Consider the following 27,641-nt stretch of genomic DNA (forward strand, 5'->3'; position numbering starts at 1 on the left):
TTGTATGCATGGTGCAGGAAAAATGAATTCTACTATGAGTGACGAGCCTGATGCACTCTCTGTAGTTAACCAACTCCGAGATCTAGCAGCTGACCCATTGAACAGACGGGCTATTGTTCAGGATCAAGGATGCCTGCCAGGTCTTATTCTGTTTCTGGACCATCCCAACCCTCCAGTTGTTCATTCAGCTTTGCTGGTAAGTATTCTGGAGATAAGTTTATATGTCAGTAGGATGTTTTTTAATTTTGTTAATATGTTTTTAAACAAGTAATAATGTAAAAAATAAAACATTGTTTTATGTTACAGTGATGTACATGATACTTTTTTTTTAAAAAAAACATGCATTTAAAAAGTTGTTTAGCAGTGACACATTATTCCAGGGGAACTTATGGGGTTTTTTGGAAGAGATTAATTTACTTTGAATTTTTTCCCTAATACAGCTATTTCACTTTTTCTGTGGAGGGAGGTAAGCACCCTTAATTCTCCTTCTTAAGATGAAGCCATGGAGCTTTGTAAATACACACCCTAATATGACTTTCATATTGTAAAAAGATACAGGATAACTTAGGTTTGAGATGACCTCCAGAGGTGATGTAGTCCAATCCTGTGCTCAAATTAAGGGTACTCAGACCATGGCTTAGAGCTGTGTTCACTTGTTTCTTGAACACCTTGAAGGATGGAGATTCCGTTACCTCTCTGGCACTTGGTTCCAGCATTTGACCACCCTCATGGTACTAGAAACCAAGCAAACAACATCTCTCTCCTTCCTTCTGCCAAAACCAACCCAAAACTTATTAATATCTAATACAGCTTGTTCCAGCTTTTGTCCATTTCTTTTTGTTCTAAATCATAAATGCTAGAGTCCTGATTTCTCATCCTGAATCTAAATATTAATTTTAAAAACTGTATTTTTTGCTTAGAAACAGGACAAACAAAAGTCAAAATTTTGATAGCAGTCTAATTTGATTCTAGTAAGATTTTAAGTTACTAAAATTTGCAGTGCTCTTTTTTCTATTTTTATGTCATTATGGAGTTCTAAACAGTGTGAAACTAAAGTATTCTTTCTTTATTCTTTATTAAGAGCTCTGGCTTTGCAAACAAGTATGCATTATTTATGCAATTAAGACCTGTCTGTGTCATAGTTCTATATTTTTCATTTGTTTAACTTTCATAGTAGATATTAGTGGACTTCTTGGAATGACTTTAGTGTCTCTGATATCTTTCTGGGCTCACGAAATAAGGACCCATAATCCTGGAGACCTGTGTCCTGCTAACTGCTTTGTAGGTTAGCCTTGACAAAGCATTTACCAGACTATAATGCTTATCGCTGGAAGAGCTTTCGGTTGACTTTACAGTTCTTGGGAATATGTTGCATTGTTGTTCTTCCCAGTGCAGTTTCCTTAGGTTGTGGTCTTAAAGAAGGATCTTGTTTGGATGTCTCACTCTCTTTTTCTTTTTTTTTGCTCCTTTGAGCTGCATTCTCACTGCCTGCTGGAGATTCAGTAATCAAGTCTGTGATCATGTTGCAAAATAAGCTCTACATGAAAAGGACTGACTTCGTTAGATTGCTGAGGGCTAATGCAGTTTGCAGTGTGGTTCCAGAGTACCAGATGTTACCTAAGTTGTGTTGTAGGGCCATCTTGTTGGGTGGGAATGGCAGACAGCTGTGTTGTTTAGTGGTAACCTACAGTTAGAGTGGGTGAAATTACTTATGAGCTTCAAGCTAACATAGAAAAGTGTTTCGCTGAACAGAGGCTGAGCCAAAGTCCATAATAGTAATTTTTCTTACGGCTTCAGTGGACATAGTATGCATAAGTAAGGGATTTAATAAGCATAAATGATCTCACTTTTGTGAAGGTGCAGACTTTTGTGGCTCCCATGGCAGGCAGGGTAAATGGGACATCCTAGTGCTGAAAAGTCAGGTCACTTAAGTTGTTCTGTTAGCTTTGTCTTTGGTCTTATTTTAGTGGAAGTTGTATTTGTGTGTAAAGAGTTTCTAATAGATGGAAAAGAGTCTGCCTAAATTTAGACTCAAGTATTTAGCTGTTAAGATAACGTGTTTTTAATTTGTCTGACAACATTACACCCTTACCAGTTGCTAGAACAGAGACTAATAAAAATGAGAAACTTTTTCCACTGGTAGGGATGCATTTCTTGACATGAAAGTTAGTAGTTAAGAGCTATCATTCAGATATTTCCCCACAGTTGAAAACTAAGAAAATAAATGCATATACAACACCTAGAAACTGCAGTTATTGATACTAATCCATGTCAGGAAATAGCAAAAATCTCATTTAGAGTTTTTATCATGCCAGGCAGCAGCCAGACTTTCTCAAAATGCAATAAAATGGTCTTGAATTTTATCTAGCATGTGCTGAAGATGATTTGGAAAAAATCCCAGGTAATTAGTTCTCTATTTTTGAAGGGATTAAGGATCATGTTACTTTAAAAGCAGCTATTAAGCAGCATAGCTGTTATATGACTGTATTTAAAGAACTGGTGCACTTCTAAACCTTGCTAAACAAAGCCTATTTTATAAACCGTTGTGTTTGTATATTGCAGGATTTTTCAAGTGCAGTTCTTATACCTACATCAATAAACACTGACTAAAGAACAATGCACAGTACATCTTCGGGTGTTCCTTTTAAGAAAGCTTTGTCTGTCAGCACTAACAATAGAAAGATGCCTCGTGAAAAGGAGGACTGACATTTTAACTAGAAGAATATTAATGTTAGGAGGATCATGCAAATATCCAGTTGCTGACTGGGGTCAACAATGTGGAGCTGTTCAAAGAGTCTACCTTGAAAGCCAAAGAAACAAAACTTGTGCAACAAATAAGTATAAATTCCCAGTTTAGGTAACAATAACCTAAGCAGCTTCCTGCTGCTTGTATTCTTATTCCTGCATGAAGTTATGAATATTGCAGTTAGTCTTCAGAAGCTTATGCATGTGGTAGACCTCTTTCTGTGGACAGTAGAAACTTGGTGATGGATTTTCTAGTGCTGGGGAAGCCCATAGAATGGATGGAAATTATGCTAGAAGCATAATGTATAAAAATTACTTTAGATCTCTGATCACATAAATGTTTGGTGGAAGGGACTTCTGGAAGTCATTCACTTCAGCTTCCTGCTTGAATTGGGACTGTCACCGACACTCAATCAGGTCAGTTGTAGCTTTGTCTCCTTGATTCTGCAGTGCCACTAGGTCAGTGTTGAACAACCTTCAGAGTGAAAAATCTTGTAGTATCTGATTTGATCTTTCCCAGCTGCAGTTCGTAGCTGCTCTCCATTGTTACAGTGTCTGCTGCTGTAGAAGAAAATTTGGCTTAATCATCTTTATAAAGGCTTTTTGAGTAGTTGTAGACAGCTGTTAGATTGACTTTCTTAGTCCGTACAAATAAACCCAGTCTCTCAACCTTTTATCATAGATTAGATATTCTATGCTTTCTGTGTATTTATGAGAACCCCCCCACCACTTTTTTTTTTTTTTTAACGTTCACAGTAGGTGATACTACTTTTATCTTGTTACTAGAGCTCACATTGTGAATGTTTTGCAGATGTGCACTAATAAAAATGAATTATAATGTACTGGGCATCTTGCTGATTTGCTGTGGTTCTTTCTTTTAGGCTTTGCGCTATTTGGCAGAGTGCCGTGCCAACAGAGAAAAGATGAAAAGTGAATTGGGTATGATGCTCAGCTTACAGAATGTAATACAAAAGTAAGTTTATGTTGGGTTGTTGGTTCCAATGACAGTGTGAATGTAACATTCTGATGCAAAGTGAAACTTTGATTTGTATAGCAGATTTTTAATACTGCATTCTTCCATGTTGAAGTTACATGCTGCAAGCAATTAATGGTTCCTATTTTTCAGTATAGCAAAGTAATTAGACCATAGTCTACAAGAAAAATTCATTTGAAAGTAGTTTGCCAAACAGATTTCTTGCCCTTGTTACTGGAAACTAATTTTGTCTCTTCCCTTTAGGTTCTCTTTTAATCCTCATCATTGTATGTGTGTGCCTTGCACTAGTGCATTAATGAAATTGGTTGGCATCTGCTACATTTATTCTCCGAATCCCACTTTTGGGAAGATAAATTATATATGCAATATATTTGTTTCAGTGTATTTTTGAAAGTATGTATTTGCACTTCTGTATTGAGGAAGCATCTTGCAGGTGGAGTAGAAGTCAGTGAGGTTTGTAGTGGTTTCTTAAATTCTTGGTAGACTGGGTCAACTGGGTTGTGTCTCAAAATTTGTGACTGTTGGATTTTAAGATTGTTAACTCTTGAGTCTTGAATACTGGAAGATGTGTGGGTACATGCACACTGGAGAAGATGAACATGTGCACTTATCAATAGAAATAAATATAATGAACTAAGATGAATAATTATTAACAAAAAAACCCCCAACCTCCTTCAAAGATTAGTCTGTCATAGCAAGAATTAATTTACCATCAAGTTACTAAGAGGTACTTATTTTATACACCGTTTGATAGCACTTTAGTTACCTGGACTTTTCAGATATGAGGGAGGAGAAAAGTCATTGCTGCACAGAGATAAATGTTTAAAACTATTATTTAGAAAAGGATGGAACACAAGTAAAATTGGGTATTAAAGATTCAAGTGGAAAGCTTTTGAATCTTTTATATGTTAACTGAATCTCTAATGTATCACTTGTGGTGTAAGTTATAAGTTTCTTTTAGAAAAAACCCTGGCTAGACTTTGCTAGTTCCTTCATCCCATAGCCCCTCTGTTTTTGGTGGTATATCTTTTGTTATTCTCTCTTTCTAACGTTGCTTATCTAAAGGTGCGAACCTGAAGAATTGGAGGGGAAATTCTGGTCTGTTCACAAGTCCTATGTGATCTAAAGGAGATTAAAACTGCTTACCTTTGAGTACTTAATTAATTCTGCTGAAACTAACAATATTACCCATTGGCATGAAATTCAGCATTGTGCCTAAATATCATCTTGTTATTCACCAGTTACCCAAAACACAAGGATTTAAAGCATGTCTTAAGAGGGGCAATGAACTAAATTACTAGAATTCAGAAGAGGATAGTTCTTACTTTTTTTGAGTAATGCAATAATAAAACTTTTTTTAAATGGTAGGTGTTTTTAATAGGATATATGGGGGAAAATGGGATTAAGTCTTACAGTAGTCACCTTTTCTTAAGGATAAGCATAGTTAAGGTAAAGCATACCGAAGTCTTTGCTACTTTTATAATAACAATAAACACTGAAATATTTAGGTAGCAACAGAAGCATATATTTCATAAGAACTTTCTTTTAGTATAGATTATATGTCTGTTTAGAGCACAGAGTAGCTCTAAACAACTCTAAACTTCATCCTTAAGTTGCTGAAAGGGGAATGTTAGTTCATTATCAATCTCTCCAGCTTACAAATATTACTTAGGAAACAGTCATGGTTAAAATTTTTGTTTAAAGAATTTTATAGAAATCTCTTCGACAGCATTTTTTTTCTATGTTTCAATTTCAAGGACTGAAAGAGTGTGAAGTTCAGAAACGTGCAGAAAAGGAGGGATAAGTCAGTAAAAACTGGAAAACTTGTAGGTGTTCTTTTTTTCTAGAAGGATCGTTGGCAACAGTAAGAACATGCATTTGATTTGTATGCTTGTAACATTTGGAAAGTGTGATATCATGAAAATTTAAATACATAGCATCTTCAAACACAAGACTTTGTCATGTGCTTGTCAGGATTTTAGGCTTTCACGTTGACAGGAAATGCTGAAGCTAAGTTTTGTGTTGCCTGCAGAAATATGGAGAAAGATGGTAGAAAAGTGCTAAGATAAGTGTAGAATTATTTTTGTCACAAGAAACCAATGTTTTGGGGAGGTGGTTTTTGGTTAGAAGGTCTGTGGAGGAGAAAACAAGGTCTTTACCTTCTTGTGATTTGCTTCACAAAATGCAGATACTAGCTTTTAATGTGATTTCAGTTTACCGGAAGATGTTGCAGTCCTTTGAACTGAAATGAAACATTAATAAATTCAGTAATAAATATTTTGGTCTTAATGACTTCATTGTCTGCTTTCCAGAATTTGTGTATGTATCTAGCTCATCGCTCTATCTAGTCTAAAGTCTTTTTATTATTTCCACAATTTAATTTGGGGTTTAGACTTTATTTATTTATTTTTTTTTTGGTGATATGTTATAAAATTGTGAACAAACCATATGAAGAGACAGGAACTTCCGTCAGTATTCTGGTTTTCCAGTTATTCTGCAGTTCTTTGAAGCAAGACAGAACCCACTATGTTCTGGATCAGAAGTTACAGTCACTGGCTTTTTACTCTTGACAGGTTAAGCATGTCCTGTGGTCTGAATCTTTTCCTTTCATCAAGGATTTTGTAGCTGTCACTGTTTACTTTCTTTGACTTCTCACTTAACTGAATAATATTCAGTGGCTTTCCCTGTTCTATACTGAATCGTGACAAACTGTATTCTGCCACTGATAAAGCTGTCTTACGTCTTTTCAAGCCATGAAATGGGGCTTGTGTGCATAGAGGCAAGTTGCAAACGGAATATTTGTCATATTTCAGACTAAAGCTGATGTTCAGCAGTGCTGAACTGACACTGTGCTTAGGAAGTCAAGAGTTTTAGAATTCCAGTTCTTTTTTGCTTTCATTTATGTAAGTCCTGAAATTTAGAGCTTTTCTTGTTATGTGAGTGTCTCTTTATAAGCCTTGGAGGTCTCTGTATTGCAGACCTCAAGTTCAGGTGTGGAATTTCTTGCCATAACCTGCCTACAGATAGCCCGTCTTAACAGATCTTCAAATGGTTGATGCCATTAACTGGAAAATAGTTGGACTTGGTTTGCTACTTACAACTTCTTGTAATGGTAACTTCAGGCATGGGCCAAAACCGTTTTGTTGCAAGTAATACACAAATAGTGGAAGAAGAATATAGCGTTTGTTTAAACTCATTATCCTGAAGGTAAAGTACTATTTATTTCCTTCATGAGACTATTGAGGTTGAGAGCTTAAATTGAGTGCCACCTGTTTATCTAATGATAAGCAGTAAATTATATTCTGTACTGCACCATGGAAAATGGGTAGGAAATACTTGAGACATTCAAGTTTAATTGTAGTTCTTTGAGGTACCTTCATGTTTGATTTCATGACTTATCAGTCGCCTAGAATCATCTGATCAGCTTTTTGGTATTTTCTTATAATAAGCATTATAGCTCATTTGTGAAAATCATTTTGCAGCTAAAAGGAATGTTCATCTGACTCCTTAGTTGAGGAACAAAGGGTAAGTTTGAGGTTCACTGTGGCAGTGATTCTCAAGATGTATGAGCACTAGGTTTTGCTGACAGAAGAGCAACAGATTTTAGATGTAGAGACTGAAGCCTATAGGCTCTAGAACAGAAATACGAAATGTCAGCTCTGAGGAGAACAGAATAAAAAATCTGAAGACAGTGAGATACTTGCATATTTAGGATTTTTTTTTTCAGGCTGAAAAATCAGTTCCTTGATTTGGAACATGTATATGACTTTGAGATACTTCATAGGAAAAGCTTTATACAATTCCACGTTTTCTAGGACATGTGAGGAGCTGTTCAAGTTTCATGGAATACTTGAAAACATTTTTCAAATATAAAAATTCTTTTGCCTTATTCTATATTTGCTGTTTGTTTTTTTTTTTCTTAACGGGACATTTTTCTGTTAATCTATATCTGCTTATTTTTAAGAGAAGCTTGATCCATCTTTCCGTGTTGTAAGCTAGGAGTAGTAACAGTGTTGGAGAGAAATCAGACCTTTAAAATCCTGACCTGCAGGTTTCCAATTTTTTCTTTTTCTTTTGTTTTTTACTTTTTATGGCTCATACTGCTTTATTACAGTTACAAAAATGTTTCATTCCCTTGTGAGGTGACTGAGTGCTTGGAAATGTATGTGTAGAAGTGTATGAGCAAATAGGTAAAAAGAAGAGGAGAAATTCAGGCTCATTGGAGAATGATGTTTCATTGTATTCTAGCAGTCATCAACAGTTATTTAATACTGAAAACTGGTTTAGTTGCTGGCTTTATGAATTGTATGGAGGACTCAATGTGTCCGTATGGACTTTAGAAAATGTTATTAGCAGCTTCTAGAATTAAAATTAATTAGGATTTATAGCCTACAAGGAAATATACTAATTTGTGTACAGAGTGAAAGTGACTTTTGATGGACAGTAAAGGTCAAAGTTCATAATTTTTCATAATCTTTATGAGCAGCATAATGGTACTGTTTAAATATAAATAACATGTATTTAAAAAAAAAAAACTGGTGAAGAGTCAATATACTAAATAGCTCTTATTATGGAACAGCAAATTACTGAGAGTGAAATTCCAATTACTTAGCTAAAAGAGCTTTTCAAGATAGTCTTCCTTTGCCAGCGTGTCAGATTTAACAAGCTGAACTAAATCCAGTGCATTAATCAGCTCTTCCAATTTATTACTTGCCTAAGAAGATTAGGGCAATTAATATGTGTTTAATTAGAGTCCCTTGCAGATCTAGTAGAATACGTGCAGTCTATAATTGCTGACTTCTTACTCAATTTTAATTTTTGGTAACCTTAATTACCTGTACTTTTTGAAAATTTAATTATTCATTGAAACCAGCAAAGTTTAAATTTTATTATGTCTGACCAAAAAAATGAAAAGTAAAGCCAAATATTTCAGGTAGCGTTAGCTGAAATGGAAATGTTAGGGATGCATCTCTTTTTTTTTTTTTTTTTTTTTTTTTTTTTTTTTTTTTTTTTTGTGAGAAAAGAGAATTGGTTGGAGAAAGATGGGGCAAAAGCCATATATTAATTAGCAAGAAAGTGAACTGTCTTTGAAGGGGTATCTGATGATGAAAGGAATATTGCTGTATCAGAACTGTCTTCATGAGAAATTATAGCTAAAAAATTTTGTAGACTTTTCACATTTACTGAACTTGTGCATTTATGCTATTGATTGGAGTACTTAAATTCTGATCTTCAAAGGAGAAGGAAATAGCTTTTTACAGACTAGAGATTTTCTTTTTCTTTATCTGAATCACTTAGTAATGTTATTTTAAATGTTACATACCCCTTGGTATGTGAGGCTTTTTACACATCAAAATTGAGAAATAGTTGAGATTGGGTAATGGGATTCTGTTGCAGGATTATTTTTGGAATCTACCCCGCTTGTGATTCTGTACTGACAAGTTGTGTTTTTGGAGAAATCATGGTTATCCTATGTCTTAAATATTCCTGTGAGCAGGAGCTTCCAAAAACTTTGGTTTTAGAAATGATTTACAAATTGCAGTGTATCACCTGAAACAGAGTAATACACACTTCCCTCTATTCCATGTTAACTTTCTGGGCCTTCCCTTTCCTATTATTTTCCCAAGCTGCCTTGTTTTACCCACTTTGTTACATTTTGTCTGTTAGAAGGAAGTGTTTCTAGAAAATTACACTTTGTTTACTGGTGCATCTCTTCCAGCCTGGGGCTCCAGTCTATTCAGTGCTCTAGCAATTATTGTTAATAATAGGTGGTCACAGCAGGAGGACATCTGCGGGCTGTTTTATTCAGCATTGTTAAGCAAAGTGGCTTAATATCCTCCTCCCCCACCCCTAGTTTCTTTATGGAATGTTTTTATTGTACGTTTTGTTAATCTTACAAGTTTTGGAAATAGTTCGGGGTTTGAGGTTATTTTTGAAAAAGCATCTTCTTCCAAAAAAAAAAAAAAACAAAAACCTAACAACTAGCAAACCCTAATAAAATATTAGGAAACGTAGGAAACATCAGTATGTTCTCTTTAAATAGACAATGTTATTTGTTCTAAGCAGCTGAATGCTCCTTTTCTTTGTCAAACAGCTTCCTGGGATTTGGAGGAGATTATCTATAGGAAGGAGTGGAGGGGCAGGGGAGAGGATGGGGGCAATGCTGTGGGCAATGCTGTGGGCTATGTAGATCAGTAAGGCAGGTACTCAGTAAAAGTTCTTGCTCTTTTTGCTTGTGGGTCATGAGAAACTAATAAAGAGTTCAGACTTTCTCACAGTTCTGAGTTGTGTTAAAAATATTTCAAGACTTTTTGTTTTATTTCTGTAATATATTTATCATTATGAAGGATATAGGAAGTCATCTCAACGGAGATGTGGGCACAGGAACAAACAGTAACAAGAAGTAAACCGCAGAATGCATTAATAGAATCATAGAATAGTTAGGGTTGGAAAGGACCTAAAGATCATCTAGTTCCAACCCCTCTGCCATGGACAGGTAATGAAATGGTGTAAAATCCTAATTTTACAGTATTGATGTTAACTTGGACTTCAGTCATGATGTAATGGGCTTTCTAGGAGAATCTTATGGGGTTTGTGAGATAAGAAAATAAATTTTAAAGGCTTGGGAAGATGGACATTGTTTGTATGAATAGTCCAAGACTTTACTGCCAACAATTCAAATGTAGCTAATAATTTACATGTTGAAGTATTACTGTGAATTGATATTTTGCAGGGATTAATAGAAAGTAGCAGTCCTATAAATAACTGTTCTAAAGGTTTATTATGAGAGGTGTGATTTAGGATGAGCTGATTGGGCTTTTTCGTCTGCGTAGAATTGGTTACTGGAAAAACTATGAAAGCGTGACCAAATGCCCTGTGCCCTACAAGGTGTGCTGTAATGTTCTCTCAATGTACTTCTGATGTTCAGTTTCGATTTTTATTTTTTTTATTTTTTTTATTTTTTTTTTTTTAGATCTCAGGCCCTCTCTGTATTCAAAGAGGTATTACAAAGTCATTGCTGCTTCTTGCATACAACTTCCTTGCTTAGTGAGCTCTATACAATCAGTATTGTTTCTGTACTTAAAACTTTAAGTGGTTGTCAACCTCTAGATTTGGCTTTTGTGTGTTTGTATTACTGGTTTTTGTTTCATTCTGTCATGTGTCTTTAATTCTTTTTATAATACTTCTGACTGCAGTCAGGAATCCATCTTGGGTTTATGTCTTACTTTCAAAGCTACTAATTTTACCTTATAATATTCCACTAGATACCTGGCATCTGTATCACGATGTTGTGTGGCTTTTTGTCATTTGATGTCTGTCTCAATTCAGGTATTATATATATACACAAACTTTTTAATATACCAGTTCAATACAATACTAGTTCAATAGCCTAGCTTTTAGTATACTAGTTCAATATATTTGCACACTCAGTGAAGCAGTGGACCAGCAACTTCTGTAACTGATTTCCATGTGGTGCTTGCAGTTACTGCACAACTTTCTTGGTATGTCTCTCACACTATAGTGCTTGCCTTTCAACACCTTCATCCCCTTTTTTTGCTATAAATATTTCATTTTCTTGGTATTTAGTGAATTTCGATTAAACTAGTTGACAAATAATGAGGTATCAAAGTAATCATTAATGCAGTGGTTTTAATTGGTCATTTATGTAATGTCAGATTTAGAGACTGCCTGTAAGTTCTTCAAAATCATGGCCTTCAGCTGGTTTACAATGACTGCCTAAAGAATGTGATAACATTTAATATAGGGCATGAAACTTGCTGCTTAACCGTTGAAGTACCTAATTTCTACAGTGGTGATTTATGTACAATATCTGAAAAGCTACATTATCAATTTATAGGTTCCTAAATCTGGAAAACACTTTTCAATACCTGTTACTGAGTAAATAGGCATTATTTTGATATTGCTTCTCTGGCAGAGAGAGGGCCAGGATCATAATTGCTTTGAGTGCTTTGTATTTAAATGTGAAGAAATGAGTTGGGAAGTCAGAAAATAAACTAGTAGGGAAGAAATGTTGTGACAAGTATTGCAGAACGGGGGGGAAAGAAAGAGAAATTTGAAACACTGAAAAAAAGCTGTGTGAAGTATAAAATAACTTTTATAAAAATACATGTATATCAAAGCCTTTGGTCAATGTCCTAGTCAATTTCTTCTTTATTTAGAAAATAGCTGGAGCATGGAGTCAAGTATTTTACAAAGCAGTGTAAGCTTAAGGTGGTTTTATTCCTGTTTTCCTGCAGACTTGTATTAAAACAAATATGGAACTCTGAGAAATTTTGATTATAAAAAATGAAATGATTCACAGAGTGTGGCATAATGTTCTGATATGTTAAAAAAAAGAGGCTGAATTGGCATTTTAGTTAATTACTGAGCGTATGGTAGGAAAAAAATACCATCATGCTAAACTCAGTGCCTCAAGACCCCTCTGACATGGCGTGCCAAAAGGCAACTGTCTTCTCTTTTAGTGGCAGGGTTCAGTGCTGAGGCTGAGATTCAAGTGGATTGGCATAAGAGTCAGGAATGGTAATAGCAACACAGGGTGCCTTTAATACTCAATAAAACTTGTCTTCAGCTGGTGTTGAAAGCATTTTAAGAACACAGTGACCTTCACTGGTTACTATTGAATTTACAAGAAAAAATGCCAAGGTAGCATTCTGATATGCTGACTTTTGCTAATAGCTTACTAAAATAAAGAGCAAAGAAGGCATAGAATGCTTTGAAATACAAGGAGCAGGTTGTGTTGCAAAGTATTTAATACTTACCACAGAGCAAATTGGTGGTGTTATAGGCTGGAGCCTACATTTATGTGTGAAAAGGGAGTTGATAGATACGTAGCACTTGTGAGGTTTCTCATCTTTCGTTGTCAGTATCATATGTCTGCTTTTAGATTACAGCAAGCTTGTTCACAGCTGATTCTTGTCCATAGTATTGACCTTCATGTTAAGTGTCCCAGAAAAATTGCAGATTTGTTTTCCATTAATCCATAACTGTCTGGAATACCCCCCAAACCTTTTTTTTCTTTTTTTTCTTCCCCCCCCCCGAATGCAGTTCAAGCAAGAAACATAGTAAGGTGCTGGTGTGTGATTAGAACTTGCATAGTTTCACATGGATATTACAGGCAGTAACTGCCACAAAGGGAAGTGCCTCAAAAAATACTAGTGGTGAAACAGTCTGCATTAGTAGTTTCTGAATGGAGCTGTTATTTCAGAAGAAAATGAATTTTACTGTGGAACAGCTGATGCAAAGTAGGTATGTTATTCTGAATTGGATGTATTTCTATTCAGGAATGTGTTTTTATACTTTGTTGTTTTGCAGTACATACTACAATATCTTTTTCTGCAAGATTTCCATTGAATTTTGCAGCTAGGAAGCCCTGTGTGCTAACTTGGAACGAATTAAAATTGTTAGTGCATTCTGTAATTACACAGTGCATCATCAAGTTCATACAACATCTTTTCCTAAACTTTGGTGCATGCTTCAACCTATATTTTGCATGACTCTTGTCCCTTTGGCTAGTAGTGAAGCTGCTCATACTGGCTTGCTTTAAACAAAAGGAAAAATCCACTGGCAACAAATAAGTAGTACAAGAGTATGAAAACAAGATGGTTAAATAATTGTTGCTTTCAACATTACCTACTTCAAATCTCTGCTGAATAAATGAATATCAACTATATTAGCAAATTAGTCAAATAGAAAGCTTGCACACAGATACGCCTACGTAGACTAAACCTGCATCTTTTTCCTCTGGTACAGGTTGTTGTAGTTTAATTCTTACTGTTCACATGGGATTTGTTTAGGAAAGCCTTTATCTGTAAATTTGTAAACCTACCTTTTTGCTTTCTCCAGTAGATTTCAGGGAAATGATCAGATGAAGCTTACTTCTCAAAATTAAACTGTGGAGTTAAGACATAAAAGGGTTTTCTGGATAATTATATACTATCATCATATATTATTATATGATATGCTTAATGCTATTAGCATGCTTGTAATACAAGAAGTGGTATTTGGTTTCCTTCCAAGATGTTCCCAAAACGTGAGCATCATTCCAGCACTACCAGTACTTCTACCTGGTCGCTACAGCAGGGTTACCATGAAGAATTGGCTTTTTAGTGTTATTATTTGATAACTTCCACCAGAAAGGACCAGGGACAGTTGTTGTCCTTAAGATTTATTTTGTTTTTAACCCCAGTGCAATTTGTTGAAGTCATATAATAAACATGATTTCTGCAATATAAATCCATGAAATGATTACTGTTCATTAGCAGGCAAGATGTTGGAACTAGCTACTGTGAAATTCAGCATGGAGTTTATGTGTCTGTTATGCAGACTCTTGTCTAGCAAATGCTACTCTGAAGCCTTTTGAGTTTAGTTGAGTAACAGGCCTGGATTTTTATTTTTTTTCATATGGAGAATATGTCCATATGGTAGGTACCAAGCTGTGGAAGATCGAAAGTTGATCTTCCATTTAGCATATAAATAGCAAGAGTTAAAATTGGATTAATAGCTAAGTTAAACATATGGCATATGTTTGAATCTGTTATTCCGTTCGTGAAAGTTTGTTCTCTTCTTATGATCAGAGGACAATAGAATGAATCAGGGAAATATTCTAAGCATGGGTAATTAGTTTGCTGAATGTCACAGTCACCTATCTTACATCAGTCAATGGGATGGTATTGTGATTTTCCTCAGCTTTAAATTTAGATCGAAGTGTTTCAGCAGTCTTCAGAACATCCCAGCATTTACATGGGATTTATCTAACTTTCCAGGGTCATTAGGCATATGACTTGCATTGAGCTGGAAGTGGTGCTGGGAAGTCCAGTCTTCACTCCTAATTTCAGTGAGGTATCTTTTGTTTAGTACAAAATCAACTTAAAGACATCGTTTCCTCATTCCATTCTAAACTTTTAGTTTAGTGTCTCCTAGGTCAAATTGTCACAGCTAGTAGTGTGAGTAGAGTCTGGAATACTTGCCAAGTGGCAGGTATCTTGCAGGTCTAGAAAGCATTCCAAGGAAGTCTGTCTTGTTTCCGTGGTGCAAGCCTTGGAGTAAATAAAGGTGACATGTACCTAGCACATGGTTGACTCCACTGGAGTGCGGTCACATAATGCAACTGCACTCACACAGTACACAGATTCATCAAACAGTCCAGCTGCTTGGTTTTTGGTTTTGGAAACTGACAGTGCTACAGCTCATGGTGTCACTTCAGGCTTGCCCAGTCCTATTGGTTCTACTGGTTTTCCTGTTCTATGCTTATGAATTAGTTGTCCTATTAACCCACTGTTATGCTTTATCTATTGTTGTTGGCTAAAATAAGAATCCTGCTTTTGAGGATTTGACTTCTTTTAAGAAAGCAGGTGGTAACTGTTTTTGTAGGCTGCTGCATAATGTTATCTGGTCCTTACTGGGCGTTTTGGGGCTAAGGGGAGCTGAGGTGTACTGCAATGGGTAGCATGGTACTAGCACCGGAATGGGGCTGTGAGAAAAAGTGCGCTGAAGTAGTGCTCTTTTCCAAGTTGTTTTCAGATTACTTGCCTGTTTCCTGGAATGAGTCAGGAGAGCAGCTTGTGAGCCCACCGTATCATGGGATGCACTAAAAGCTCACAAGAAAGAGCAGCATTCTTGGAGATAAGAAGGAATCTTGCCCTGGCACTGGAGCAGAACAGCCAGTAAAACAGCCAGATCAGATAACTGTCTTGAAACAGATTGCTTTTTCTCTAATACCATGCTCTTTCTTTAGGCTTGTCATTCATGCTCTAAGTTTTCATCAAAACCATGTCAATCACTGTGTCTCACTTCTAGAATCACGGATTAGTGATTTCCCACCCTCCCTTGCAGAATGTAGCAATTCTTTGCAGCTTACTGCTCCCTTTAGTTGTCGCTAGAGACAATTTCTGTCTTTAAATACAGGAAGAATGGGCTCTAAAAGAAATTGGTTACCTGGAAACGCATACATCAATGGTCTTCAGGCATAGTTGATAGGAATATCAATTTGTTAGGCATTTTTAAACCATAATTAGATCAAATGATAATTAAATCAAAGTACATGCTTTAAGGTTTCTAATACAGGAGCATTTACCCCACAATGTACTTAGAATTCATGTCAATCCGTTAAATTCTTACTTGCCCTTTTTGTGTCATAGAAGGATATTACGTTTGTTGCAGCAAATGAGGTTCATTATGGAAATAAAATGATAGCTGAGAATAGAACTACTTGGGATCTTAGGGGAAAAATATTATTTCTGCCTTATAGGGGCAGTACTTGCATGTATTAAAAGGGATCGAGTGAAAATATCTACTTCTGTGTAGTTTTCTCGGACTTCTTAGAAAGAAGCTGCTTGGGTCATTCTAGAAATGGAGTCTCAAAGTGGTATTTTGAATTTGAAGATCTGTGCTTTAAGGTACTATTTTTCCACTAGAATGTAAACCTCTTCAGATGCCAATACAGAAAATTCTACCTGAACTGACTTTACAAAGTTAAGATCTATTTCCTTAGTTTTGTGGGTTGGGTTAATCTTTCCTTCACCACTGCTAGCTTTCTTCACTTTTACAGGCCTGCTTTTAATATTAATTTTTCTGTGTGTTGGTTTGCTGAGTACGTACGAAAAAGGGTATAATGATGAGCCATACAGTGCATGTCCACCTTGTCTGATTGGCTGTACAATAGACTTTCTTTGAGTTGTAAGGCTGTATGCCATACCTCCTCCTGGAGGGGGCCATATGTACTGAAAATACATATAGTACAGACACTCTGTATGTAAAAGTGTCTATTGCATGTGAATATGTGGTATACCGTAAATATACTGTTCTTGTATATCATTTTCCTTGCTTGGACCTTATCAGAGTTTGGGGCTGTTCTGTGATAGAAAGAGTCTACCTCTGGTTGCCCTCTTCTCGTAGAGGTTTCTCAGTCTTGTGTAGGCAATGAGCTGTAGCTCTTCTATCCTGAGGTGTAAGTGATGCCCCCTTCTAAAGCTAGAAGTTGAGAATGATTCATCTGTCTTTGGATCCCTTACTCCTGAATAACCCTGGGGAAATTGGTCACTAGGTTACAAGTGGAGTACTCTCTTTACGCTCTCTCCTTGTAGCTAGTAAGATCATGCCATAAGCTAAGGTGAAAACATTTGAAATACCAATTGATAAATTGTTTAATAAGTTTTGAGAACAAAGCCTCCCCTTTTCCATCTAGCTTTGTCTTTAGTTCATTATATCTTAAGATAAAACAATTTAGGACTGAGCAGTGAACTGTAACTCTAGATATGGGAGTAGGAAAATTCTGAAATCAAAATAAAATTGCACAGCAGCTTATATGTCAAGTCTTTCTAATTATTAAATGCATTAGAGTTATGTAAGCCATCTTAGAATGGTTTGGGTTGGAAGGTCCTTAGAGATCATCTAGTTCCACGCCCCACATGATGGGCAAGGATATCTTCCACCAGACCAGGTTGCAAAGCCCCATCCAACCTGTTTTGTTTGTTTTGGGAAACAATACGTAAGGAAAATAGTTGGCAAGCAAATTAAATACATGTTGGCTATGTTTACATAAAAGCCTAAAAATAAAATACACACACATCACATACACCTTTGGAGTTGTAGCCAGTAATTTTCGTGTCCTTCGAGTTTAACTCAAAATTTGAAAAATGTCCTGTTTTGCTAGTGAAACCTCTGCAGCACTTGGACCATGTTTACAAAGTTATTTTTAATCAAAGAAAATGGGAGGTATTTCTTGTATCTTCTTTTGACAGATACAGCACATGTCACTTGGATTCTGTGTTCATATTACTTATACAGCCAGTCTTGGGTGAACATAATGGAAGGACAGGCAGCCATCTAGAATGACAGGAATTCAAGAAGACAGTGAAAATTAAAGGTTTGGGTTTCTGACAGGCATCTTCTGAATCTTGCTGAAGTAATGTAATATGTTAAAGCCTCTGAAAGAGATGGTAACCAACTCTTACCAACTGTTACTCTGCTATAACTAGAGACTACCATTTCTCTAGCAGGATAGCAGAACAGTAGTCGTAGAATCATAGAACAGCCCAGGTTGGAAGGGACCTTGAAAAATCATCTGATCCAGCCTCTCCTGGGAAAGGGAGCCTAAATGACACTGACTAGTGGCCTGTCCAATCACATCTTGAAAACCTCCAGTGATGGGCACTCTGCCATGTCACTGGCAAGGTTGTTTCAGTGATTGATCGTTCTCAGTCTATGACTACATAGTGACTTTATAGTGTGTACCTGTACCTTCAGGAGTAAATAAAGTGCTATACCAGAGTGTGGAGATGAGAGTGTCAGAAAGATGAGCAAGAGTTCCCTAGTGTTGCTCCGATGGTGGCAGGAGGTGGGGTTGGACAACTGGGAGCAGTGGTGTCTGAAACTGCTGACATACAGGTGCTGTGAGGACCTGTGTCAGTGCCCTCAGAACCTTCTTCCCTTAAGGCTGCAATTTTTTCTCATTTCAGGCAACAAAACCATAGCCCATGTGTTACTTTTGTTAAAACAAACAAAAAATCGCCACTATTTTACTATGTTTTAATTTTACACATAGTTTCGTTGTATTTATCTTTTTGTTACCAGTGAAATGTACAAAGAAACGGAGTCAGCATTGAATGGGGAGGGTTTATTACACTTACTTCTAGGTAGGTGTTTTTTTTCCGTAAATATCATAGTTTGGGTTGGAAGGGACCTTTAAAGGTCATCTAGTCCAACCCCCCTGCAATGAGCAGGGACATGTTCAACTAGATTAGGTTGAGAATCTGACCTTGAATGTTTCCGGGGATGGGGCATCCACCACCTCTCTCGGCAACCTGTGTGGGTGTTTCACCACCCTTATTGTAAAAAATTTCTTCTTATATCTAGTCTGTATTAAGGTTTCTAGTCTTTTTATAGCTGTTGTATAAATTAATGAAAGAATAACAGATTGATGCAGAACTTGTGTTCACCCATTTTACCAGTACACTAAAAACTGTAGAAGGCTTTGTGTGGGATTTTGCACATCTTTGTTTCAACTGAGGTGCTGAAAGGGTAGTATTGCATTTCTACAGACTAAAAGTGGCTTATACCTTTATTGGGGGTTGTTTTGCAATCTGATACTCCTATGCGACATCTGTTGTTCATGGCCTAGTAGTGTAGTGTCTAGGTTTCACACTTATTATTACAGTCAGTTGCTTATTTTGCAACAGATTCTCTTTATATAAGGTTAAAATCTTGTAATCTTCTGTTTGGTGTTTTTTTTGCTTTATTATGTAAGAGGCATAACTAGAGTTATCACCTGTAACTTAGTGGGGTAGATACTAGTAATCCTCTATTTGGGAAAATACAGGAGATTATCTGAGTAGCTTGTTCAAGAGTATGTGTGTGCACATGCATGACCTTTTACCTGTATAGAATATCTTAGAATGTTTGGATTGAATGAGAGCAGATTTACATTTCTGTTTTCAAATCAACGGGTTGTTTCAATAGTATAGTTAATTTTAGGTCATTAGTTTTCTAAGAACTATGGCAGCTATAATGTGTGAAACGTATGAAAATCACTGTTGATTTTTTTACTTTTAGACGCTTGCATATTTTATATTTGCTGACCTATTGATAACATTAAATTATTGTACTTTTGTGTATGTATGGCTAATATCAAGTATATTTTATTTCTCATTTGTCTTTCTGATTTTTTTTTTCCTTTAACTCTGGGATGCAATAGTACAATTGTATTCAAACAAAAACTCTTACCAGCAGCAAAGTGAGTGCTGTAGGTGGGATAGTAGCATTTTCAATAGTGTGCTTAGTTAACTGTATTTAAACTTACCAAAGCTTTAAAGTCTTCTATTGTACATCACTTGATACAGACAGGATATTTGTTGTTGAAAGAATTTGCCAAAGCTAATGGTGGGTATATTTCTTAGTATCTTGATAAAATGCCACTTTGCACAAGCTAATTTATTACTACCTCAGGACACCAGCTTGCATGGCTTTATCATCTATTCTGTTACTCTTATCTAATAAATTATGGAAGGTTGAAGTCACAATCTTTGTGAGTTCCCAGCACTTGTTTCTGTGAATTAGCATAAGCGTTTTCTTCACTGTAGGAAAGCAGAACATAAGCATGTATTTAAAATGGAACATATGCTGAAATGCTTTGCTATTTTAGGTCTTGGTTGTTTGCTTATTACTTCTTTTTTTTTTTTTTTTTTTCTTTTGAATGCTATCAATGTACTGCATGATGACAAGAGCTCACATTTTCTTCTCCAAATCGGTACTGTTCAAAACAAGGTGCAGAGAAGAAAATAGAAAGGTTAGCTGGGACCTCCACAAGTTGAAGGTTCCTAACATGCTTACTTCAGTGTTCTTTCTTGTCCATATGGTAGGATGGAGAAAGTGTTTAATGTCTGGTAATTAAGGAAGTAAAATGGGGGGAAAAATAAATCTAAAGGTACTTGTTACTTTCTTAGTGTTTGCTAAACAAAGCAGCAAAGCTGTCATTCATTTTAAGATTAATTGCAACTTGATGCCATAATAATTTTGCTTCTGCACACAGCTTTAAATCACTGGCATAATTAAAACAGGGCTGAATATGGACAACAGATTTATATTAGTACCTTATTAAAGTTAGTTTTAATCAATCATAAGAACTTAATATATGTTTGGTCTATTACCTACTTCTTTTCCTATCTAAAAAAAAATGCTTATCATATAGTTCATACCGTAAATTTTAGTCTAATCAGAAATAACCTTTGGACTCTTTAAGAAAATCTGTGTTTCTGCTTTGCTGTTGAAGCCTTGTATCTTTGGAGAAGAAAACATTTGGAAAAAATACAGTTCTACAGAGAAATTATTTTTATTATGTAACAAGGAAGGTGGGAAATGAAACATATCGCAAGGCAGTTGGAGATCTTTTGTTTAAAAAGAAAAAAGCTCAATGCAAAGTGGTTTGTAGTTGTCAAATGATACAAACTGTATTTACGTTGTTTGAGAACACAGACTTGTTTATAGTGATATTAGAATTAACAGTGACATAAAAATTGGAGTATGGGAATAGAAATAGTTTTACTTCATTTCTCCTCTTCCCTTTTAAAGCTTTTGCTGGATGTTGACTGTGTAATTGTATTTCTGTAGCATGTGGAGTATTCCAGTTGCAAGGAGATAACCAGCAGCTGTTTGGAGTACTAATGTAAACCCAAATATTTAGAAATCTTAATCCCCTTTTTCTTTAAGGACCACTACACCAGGAGAGACTAAACTTTTAGCTTCTGAAGTCTATGATATCCTTCAGTCTTCCAACATGTCAGACATGGACAATGTGAATGAGATGAATTATCGTCGACGGAAAGCACAGTTTTTCCTCGGCAGCACAAATAAGCGTGCCAAGACAGTGGTTTTGCATATAGATGGCCTTGATGATTCGGTAAGGAAACCTTCAGTGTTTATGTAAATAAGGCATGCTGTACTGAGATGTATTTTGCCCACAAAAATAATGTATTCAGGCTACTTCTGTAGCATCATCAGTTGTCAGCAATTTCTGTGGATCGTATTTTGAATCACAAGATAGATACAAAATCTTGAATAAATCGAGTTTACTCAGAATATCTAAAGAAGATATTTTAAGGCAGTTTCCTTGATGGTTTTTTTAATTACTCTAAAACAATGTTCTGTTTCCACCTCTCCTAATTTTCCTTCCTTTTTCAAGAAAGATTGGAATAAACAAGGTATCTTCAGCAGTTTTACTTAAAATAGTAGCTTGTGGTTCTATCAGTGTCTTAAAGTAAAAAAGTTTCCTTTTAGTTATGAGAGATTTCAGACACATTTTATTACTGTTAATTTAGAAATGCTGTATTTTCTTCAAGCTGATTTTGCTACATCTTTTCATTGTCTGTGAGATCTTTTCTACTGTAGTGACCAGAATGGCATTTGAGTTAATGAGGTCTCGCTGAGTCTTTATGTAATGTCAGAATAACTTCTGCAGATTTATCTACCATACCCCTGTAGATAACACCCCAGGGCCATGTTTGCCTTTTTACGGCTGCCAAACAGCATGTAGACTGTTTAAGCATGTTATCCACAAGTGCCCTCCGGACTCTGTATCTTCAGTTTTGTACCCATTTTAAATGATCAAACCTGATCCTTTGCTTTGTTGCTTTACATTTTGCCAAGTAAGCGTGTCCACAGGCCCAGTTCATCAACAGCATACGCATCGTACTCTTTTCATAAGACCATAGTTAATTCCTTTAGAAATAACATGCTGCTCTAGCTCACTTTATACAAAGTAAATATTTTTTACAGTTTTGTCCTTCCAGCACTAGCTCTGTCTAGAACGGCAGTGCTTTGTCAACACCATTGGCTTTTGTACTCTGAGGTGGTGTTTGTTTTGTTTTGTTTTCTAATTCAGTCCAGTCAGTTGTCTCCTGTTAAGTTTGTTTTGTTTTGTTTTTAAGCTTGTAGTTGATTTGTTTGTTCACAGGTGTCTCCAAGCAAGTAATTTCATATACTTCTACTTTGTGAGTTTAGGTATTCTATCTATACTCTGATTCTGTCTTAAAAGTGTTTCTTCGTACTCTTCAACAAATGGAACTCGGCAAGATTTGTGGAGTTTCTCTCTTAAATTCTGAGGCAAAGGTATTCTGAAAAATCACCAGATATGCAGCTCCAGCGAGCAAAACTGCAGGCTTCTGTAGTTGGCTAGAGCACACCAGCATGTTTTCTTAGCTCATTGTTGAAGAAAAGAAAAATCTGACTTTGCGCTGTCTGGAGATGGCTAGTATACGTAGCTCTGTATTTCATCGGACGTTTAAAGAAATGTTAGTGATACTCCAGGTGCTCACCCAGCAGTTCAAACAACCCTGTAATGCTGTATTAAATGTCATAGTAAAGTTGGGACTGGGAGAGTGATGAAGGATGTGAACAATAAAAGCAGTTTAGTTTCATTCCACAGTTTATTTCAGGCCTAACAAGCAATGAATATCAGGTGGCACGTACAAGTGTTAAAAGGCATAGTAAGTAAACACAGGGCTGTAAACACTGCGTTCTTGGTTTACCTGTGTTTTGTTACTTAGATTTGAAATGGAGTTGATGTCAGGAATGATTGCAAATCCTACAAAAGCTTGTGGATTTTGAAACCTCAAATAGCAGATACTGATTATTTCAGGAAGGGAGGGGAAAGGTTGTTTGTTGTTCAAGATTAAATTATCAACTTGATGATAAGCTTTAAAAAAAAAAAAGATAAAAAGCAGTACTTCAGGATTCTGTGGCATCCCCCTCAGTAAGTTTTCTAGTCTGTACCTTTTACTAATATTTGTTAGGGTATGGTAATCAGGGTTTGGTGTGCAAGAAAATAACCTAAGTTTCACCTGTCCTACTCTATACCTGCCCTACCCTGTGCCCATGCTTCAGGACTACCATGTAGAAAGATGTCTAGCTGTGTACTGTGGGGGTTTGTGCCTAACTGCCACAGTTAGATATACTTTGCCAAAGACATTTGTGCAGCAAGGCTGGTGGCTGCCACGCTTCCAGCTTTTTGAGGAGCCTGTATGGACCTTGCCAAGTTGTGACTTTAAGAAGCTATTCACCAGTTACCTGATCACTGAAAACCTCATTTCAAATTAAGCTGAGGGATCTCAGGGTAAAAAAGCCAAATTCTGTCACACAGTTGCTACATGCCCATATAAGCATAAATTATTTTAGGCTAATAAGCTATGAATGTGTTGCTTCTTTTGTCCAAAAGTAGTTTCAAATTTAACTCATGAAAGGCAGCCTGTCATCTTTGCATCAAGTGTTTCCTGTGTATAGCACAAGTAGCCTATCTGTCATAGTTATTTTTTTGTAATTCTCGAAAATGTTAATTATTTCAATACATAAACTTACACAAATGAATTGTTTCAATATATATGCTAAACTGCTAAAAACTGCTTTGGTTAGTTCTTTGAGAGATTAAAAGAATTTAATTTACTTATGCATGAAATTGTCCCAACTGCTGACCAGTGATTATATAACTAATATAAATATGCTTTGAAATAACTTGCTATTTAAAACCTTACAGAAATTTGCAGTGAAAGTTAAATACATCATTACTTTGAACCTGTGTAAGGCCATCACAGGTATTATTTATTTCTGGTACAGTGCATCTTTTCTTTTTTTTCCCTTCTGTTCTACTAGTCTCTTCAAGTTTATTTTAATCCTTTTTGTTATAACCATCTTGTGCAAATATTAAAAGGGAAAAAATATTAAAACATTCTAAGATCATGTAGAACAGATGCAACTAGTACAGGTCAGTGTAATGTTACAGCACAGTAGGTGATGTCATTTGCTTTAAACATAACATTCTATGGGTTATCAACCAAATATTTTCCCTCTGAAGTAAGAATTAAGCTTATGCTGCGCAGTGGTGTCTGTGAGCTGCCACAGATGAAGCAGCTGAAAGATACAACAGCTGCTTTGATGCATTCAGTCAGTATGGAGGCAAGGTGTCTGATAAATAGCAACTTAAACACTAACTACTCATCAATGAGCACTTCAGTCAATCAGAACTTAACCAGAGGGGACTGTTTAGCTGATCATACGGAGAAAAACATTCTTTGCTTTTCAGCACTTTCCTCTAATTATTTACAGTTGATTCCATCCTTCCTTGACTTCTAAAGAGTAAGCATTTTTGTTTTCTTTTTGTGGCAAGAGGATCTAATATATGTGCACTAAAAGATAAGTCTTAGTTTTTATTTTCCAAAAATGCAGTTGACTAGCCACCTGCCCTCGGACATACAGGAATTCCTTAACAATCAGTTGTGAGGCATTTTCGTATGGTGTATTATGAAAGTACTTTAGTTGTGGGGGTTTTGTTTGTTTTTCAGTCTCGAAGGAATCTTTGTGAAGAAGCCTTGCTGAAAATTAAAGGTGTTATTAGTTTTACCTTTCAAATGGCAGTTCAAAGGTGCGTGGTCCGAATTCGCTCAGACTTGAAAGCAGAGGTAAGCACTCAATAACACTCCAGATCCTCCCAGTATTGTGTTCTGTCACACTGAGCTCTTCTTTTTTTTTTGTTGTAGGCATTGGCAACAGCAATAGCATCAACAAAAGTTATGAAGGCACAGCAAGTTGTGAAAAGTGAAAGTGGTGAGGAGGTAGGATACATCTCTTTCTAAATACCAGTCATTTTAGTTTGGTTGTATCTTTAATACCAGCACCTTTGTGCTGCAACATCTGATGCCAGGCAACGTTTTGTAAGTGGGAGTGCTACACATACAGTACAGGGAGGATAAAGGGTATCCTATGTCAGGACATGCATCCATTGAACAGTTTTACAGAACTTACTGCTTAGGAGAAGGACAAAAATACTGTAATTGCTTCTCTCCTTAATGATACGGAAAGGATCACAGTGAACCAAGTTGCTGAAATGTTTTATTTCACATCTATAGTAAATGGGCTATGCCTTTATTTATTTGATATTTTTTTTCCATGTTGAGCCAAAGCTTTTTTTGTCTATCTTCTAAGCATAGTAGATTCCAGATATATAGTAGGTTACATTTATATTCTCTCTGTATAGGAGGATGGGGAGGAGTCTCACAACATGCATGCCTGTCATCCTGAATGTTTATTTCTGTTTAACTTCCATTCTTTTAAGTTACAACATTTGACATAATTTTAATCTGTTGTGGTTTATCAGATGCTAGTTCCATTCCAAGATACTCCAGTGGAAGTAGAGCAGAATACAGATCTACCTGAATATTTACCAGAAGACGAAAGCCCGACTAAGGAACAGGACAAAGCAGTGTCTCGTGTTGGGTCACACCCAGAAGGTGCAGCAAGCTGGCTTAGCACAGCAGCAAACTTTCTATCAAGATCTTTCTACTGGTGACTTGTATTTGGTGTTAAAAGACTGTGTGAATGAACCAACAGGGGGGCCAGTTTTCCATTGGTGTGGTGAACTGCCAAGTGCAATTTGCAATAAATCATTACAAAAATTTTAGATTAAGCAAACGTATGCTGCATTTTACATTTTATTGGATATTTAGCCTGATAGGGCAGGGGTCAAAGGACAGAGGCCTCCAATCAAACTGTTCTTTTTTTCTTTTTCCCTGTTGATTTTATTGCTTTACTTTTTAAATATGGGTCCACTGTTGTATACCAAATGTTTATCCATATAGAGCTTTAAGTTTGACTTCACATGAAACACATGGTAGGGAGAATCAGTTTAACTCAAGTCTCAGGGCCTCTGTGAAAGAAAATTCTTAATAGCTCTAGTTGTACATTAAATAAAATGCCCTTTTTATTTCTTGCATCCCTTTGGACTAATGTTTTGTTAAATTTTTCTAGATTTTGACTCCAGAGAAAAATACAGTCTGCCTCTTTTTTTGCCTTTATTTTTGCCAGCCACATTCACAGTGTGAGCACAATGTTCCCCTTTTGCTGTTAAACTAGACTCACAACAGACTTGAAACTTATAACCCATTTATGTATGCTGAATTTTTTTCCAGCCTGCCCTTAACCATTGGAGTGCTTGAGATTAAGAAATAAGGGATTGAATAAACACAAATATGTATACATACATTGTACAGTAAATAAACTAGAACATATTTGTAATGATGGCTGTGACTGACTGATATATATATATAACTGATAAATACCACTGACTGCTGTTTAGGCTAGCTGGGAAGACTGTAGCAAAAAGAGCTGTGGTCTAATGTAGTGATGACCCATTGCGGCTCTGTCTGAAGAGAATAGAGGGATGTAGACAGTATTTGGTTAAGAAATGGTGTCCACTGTTAGGAAATATTTAATGGTAACTGAAACCTTAAACTTGGAGAATAAAGTAGGACTGAATGCCTGTTTTGCCACAGTGCCACACTTACAAATTTTGACTTTAACCCTTTTTATTTTTTTACCTAACAAATATGATACGTAATTATTCTTCCCTCCTAATGTCTTTCATGACACTCCCATCAGCTTGGATAGGCTTAAAATCATATGCAAACAATTGGCTTTGCTCTGTTACTTACAGACAGTGTAGGTTTAAAGATGTCTTGATAACTTCTGTGACCAGAAGTGATAATAAAAGCAGAACTTCTGTAGGCAGAGAATAACGTATATCTGAGCTGTTAGTAAACACTGTGTGCCTGAGAGGATTCAATATACAGTGCTTGAGAACTGCAGTGCCACTGCTTTGTTGCACCAGAGAAATACAGCTGAGAACTCTAAATAATGTTATAAAATAACCTCATTATACAACGCTTTTTTGTGGTAATGTATTTGCTATAACATTAATTATATTTACCACTTCGAGACTCAGAAAAAAAATTTAATACATCAAAGTTATTCCCCTGTGCCTATGCACAAGGAATAAAAAAATAAATCACAGGCTGTCATAATACTACAGAAATGCTGAGGAAATGATAATGTAAAGTAATAATGCAGGTCAGAGTTCACCCACCCAAGTTAGTTGTCATTCTAGGATTTAAAAAAAGAGAAAAGCTTGTTGGCAGACTAGATGTCTCATGTTTTTTAATATATCTAGTTTATTTTTGATTCAGGTTTACACGCACAGATTGAAAATACAGGCTTTTCAGGGCATGTATTGCTTTAAATATGTAATACTACTCATATGGCTGTCTAGAATGTTACCGTACCAAACGTGTTTGAAAAGTCCTCTGTTCTATAGCCATGAATGCAGAGTTTTCTTTTTCTGCATTAACATCTGTTTGCATTTGCATTACTGCACATCTCTACTAAAAGACTGCACCCTTTGGATATTAATGGTTCAATACCAGTAGGTATTACAGTTTGTTTGTGCATTCGGTCTGTAGGTGTGCTTTTATGACAGTATTGCAGCTCTTGTAGAACAGTATAAGGCATCTGTAAAAGTTTTTGAAATATATTGTAAAATAATAAAGGATAATATAACTAAACAAAA

At 36.0% G+C, this 27,641-nt stretch overlaps 1 protein-coding gene across 1 annotated transcript; it reads left to right on the plus strand.

Moving 5' to 3' along the window:
• ARMC1 (armadillo repeat containing 1) lies at nucleotides 1–27,641 on the plus strand. The gene is made up of 6 exons (XM_010021417.1): nucleotides 1–196; nucleotides 3,627–3,718; nucleotides 20,963–21,152; nucleotides 24,586–24,702; nucleotides 24,781–24,855; nucleotides 25,398–27,641. Exons 1-6 carry the CDS (start codon nucleotides 5–7, stop codon nucleotides 25,587–25,589), a joined length of 858 nt encoding a protein of 285 aa, XP_010019719.1. The 5' UTR covers nucleotides 1–4; the 3' UTR covers nucleotides 25,590–27,641.

This window comes from Nestor notabilis, unplaced genomic scaffold (genome assembly GCF_000696875.1).
Source record: "Nestor notabilis isolate BGI_N333 unplaced genomic scaffold, ASM69687v1 scaffold13229, whole genome shotgun sequence".
Classification (NCBI taxonomy): domain Eukaryota; kingdom Metazoa; phylum Chordata; class Aves; order Psittaciformes; family Psittacidae; genus Nestor; species Nestor notabilis.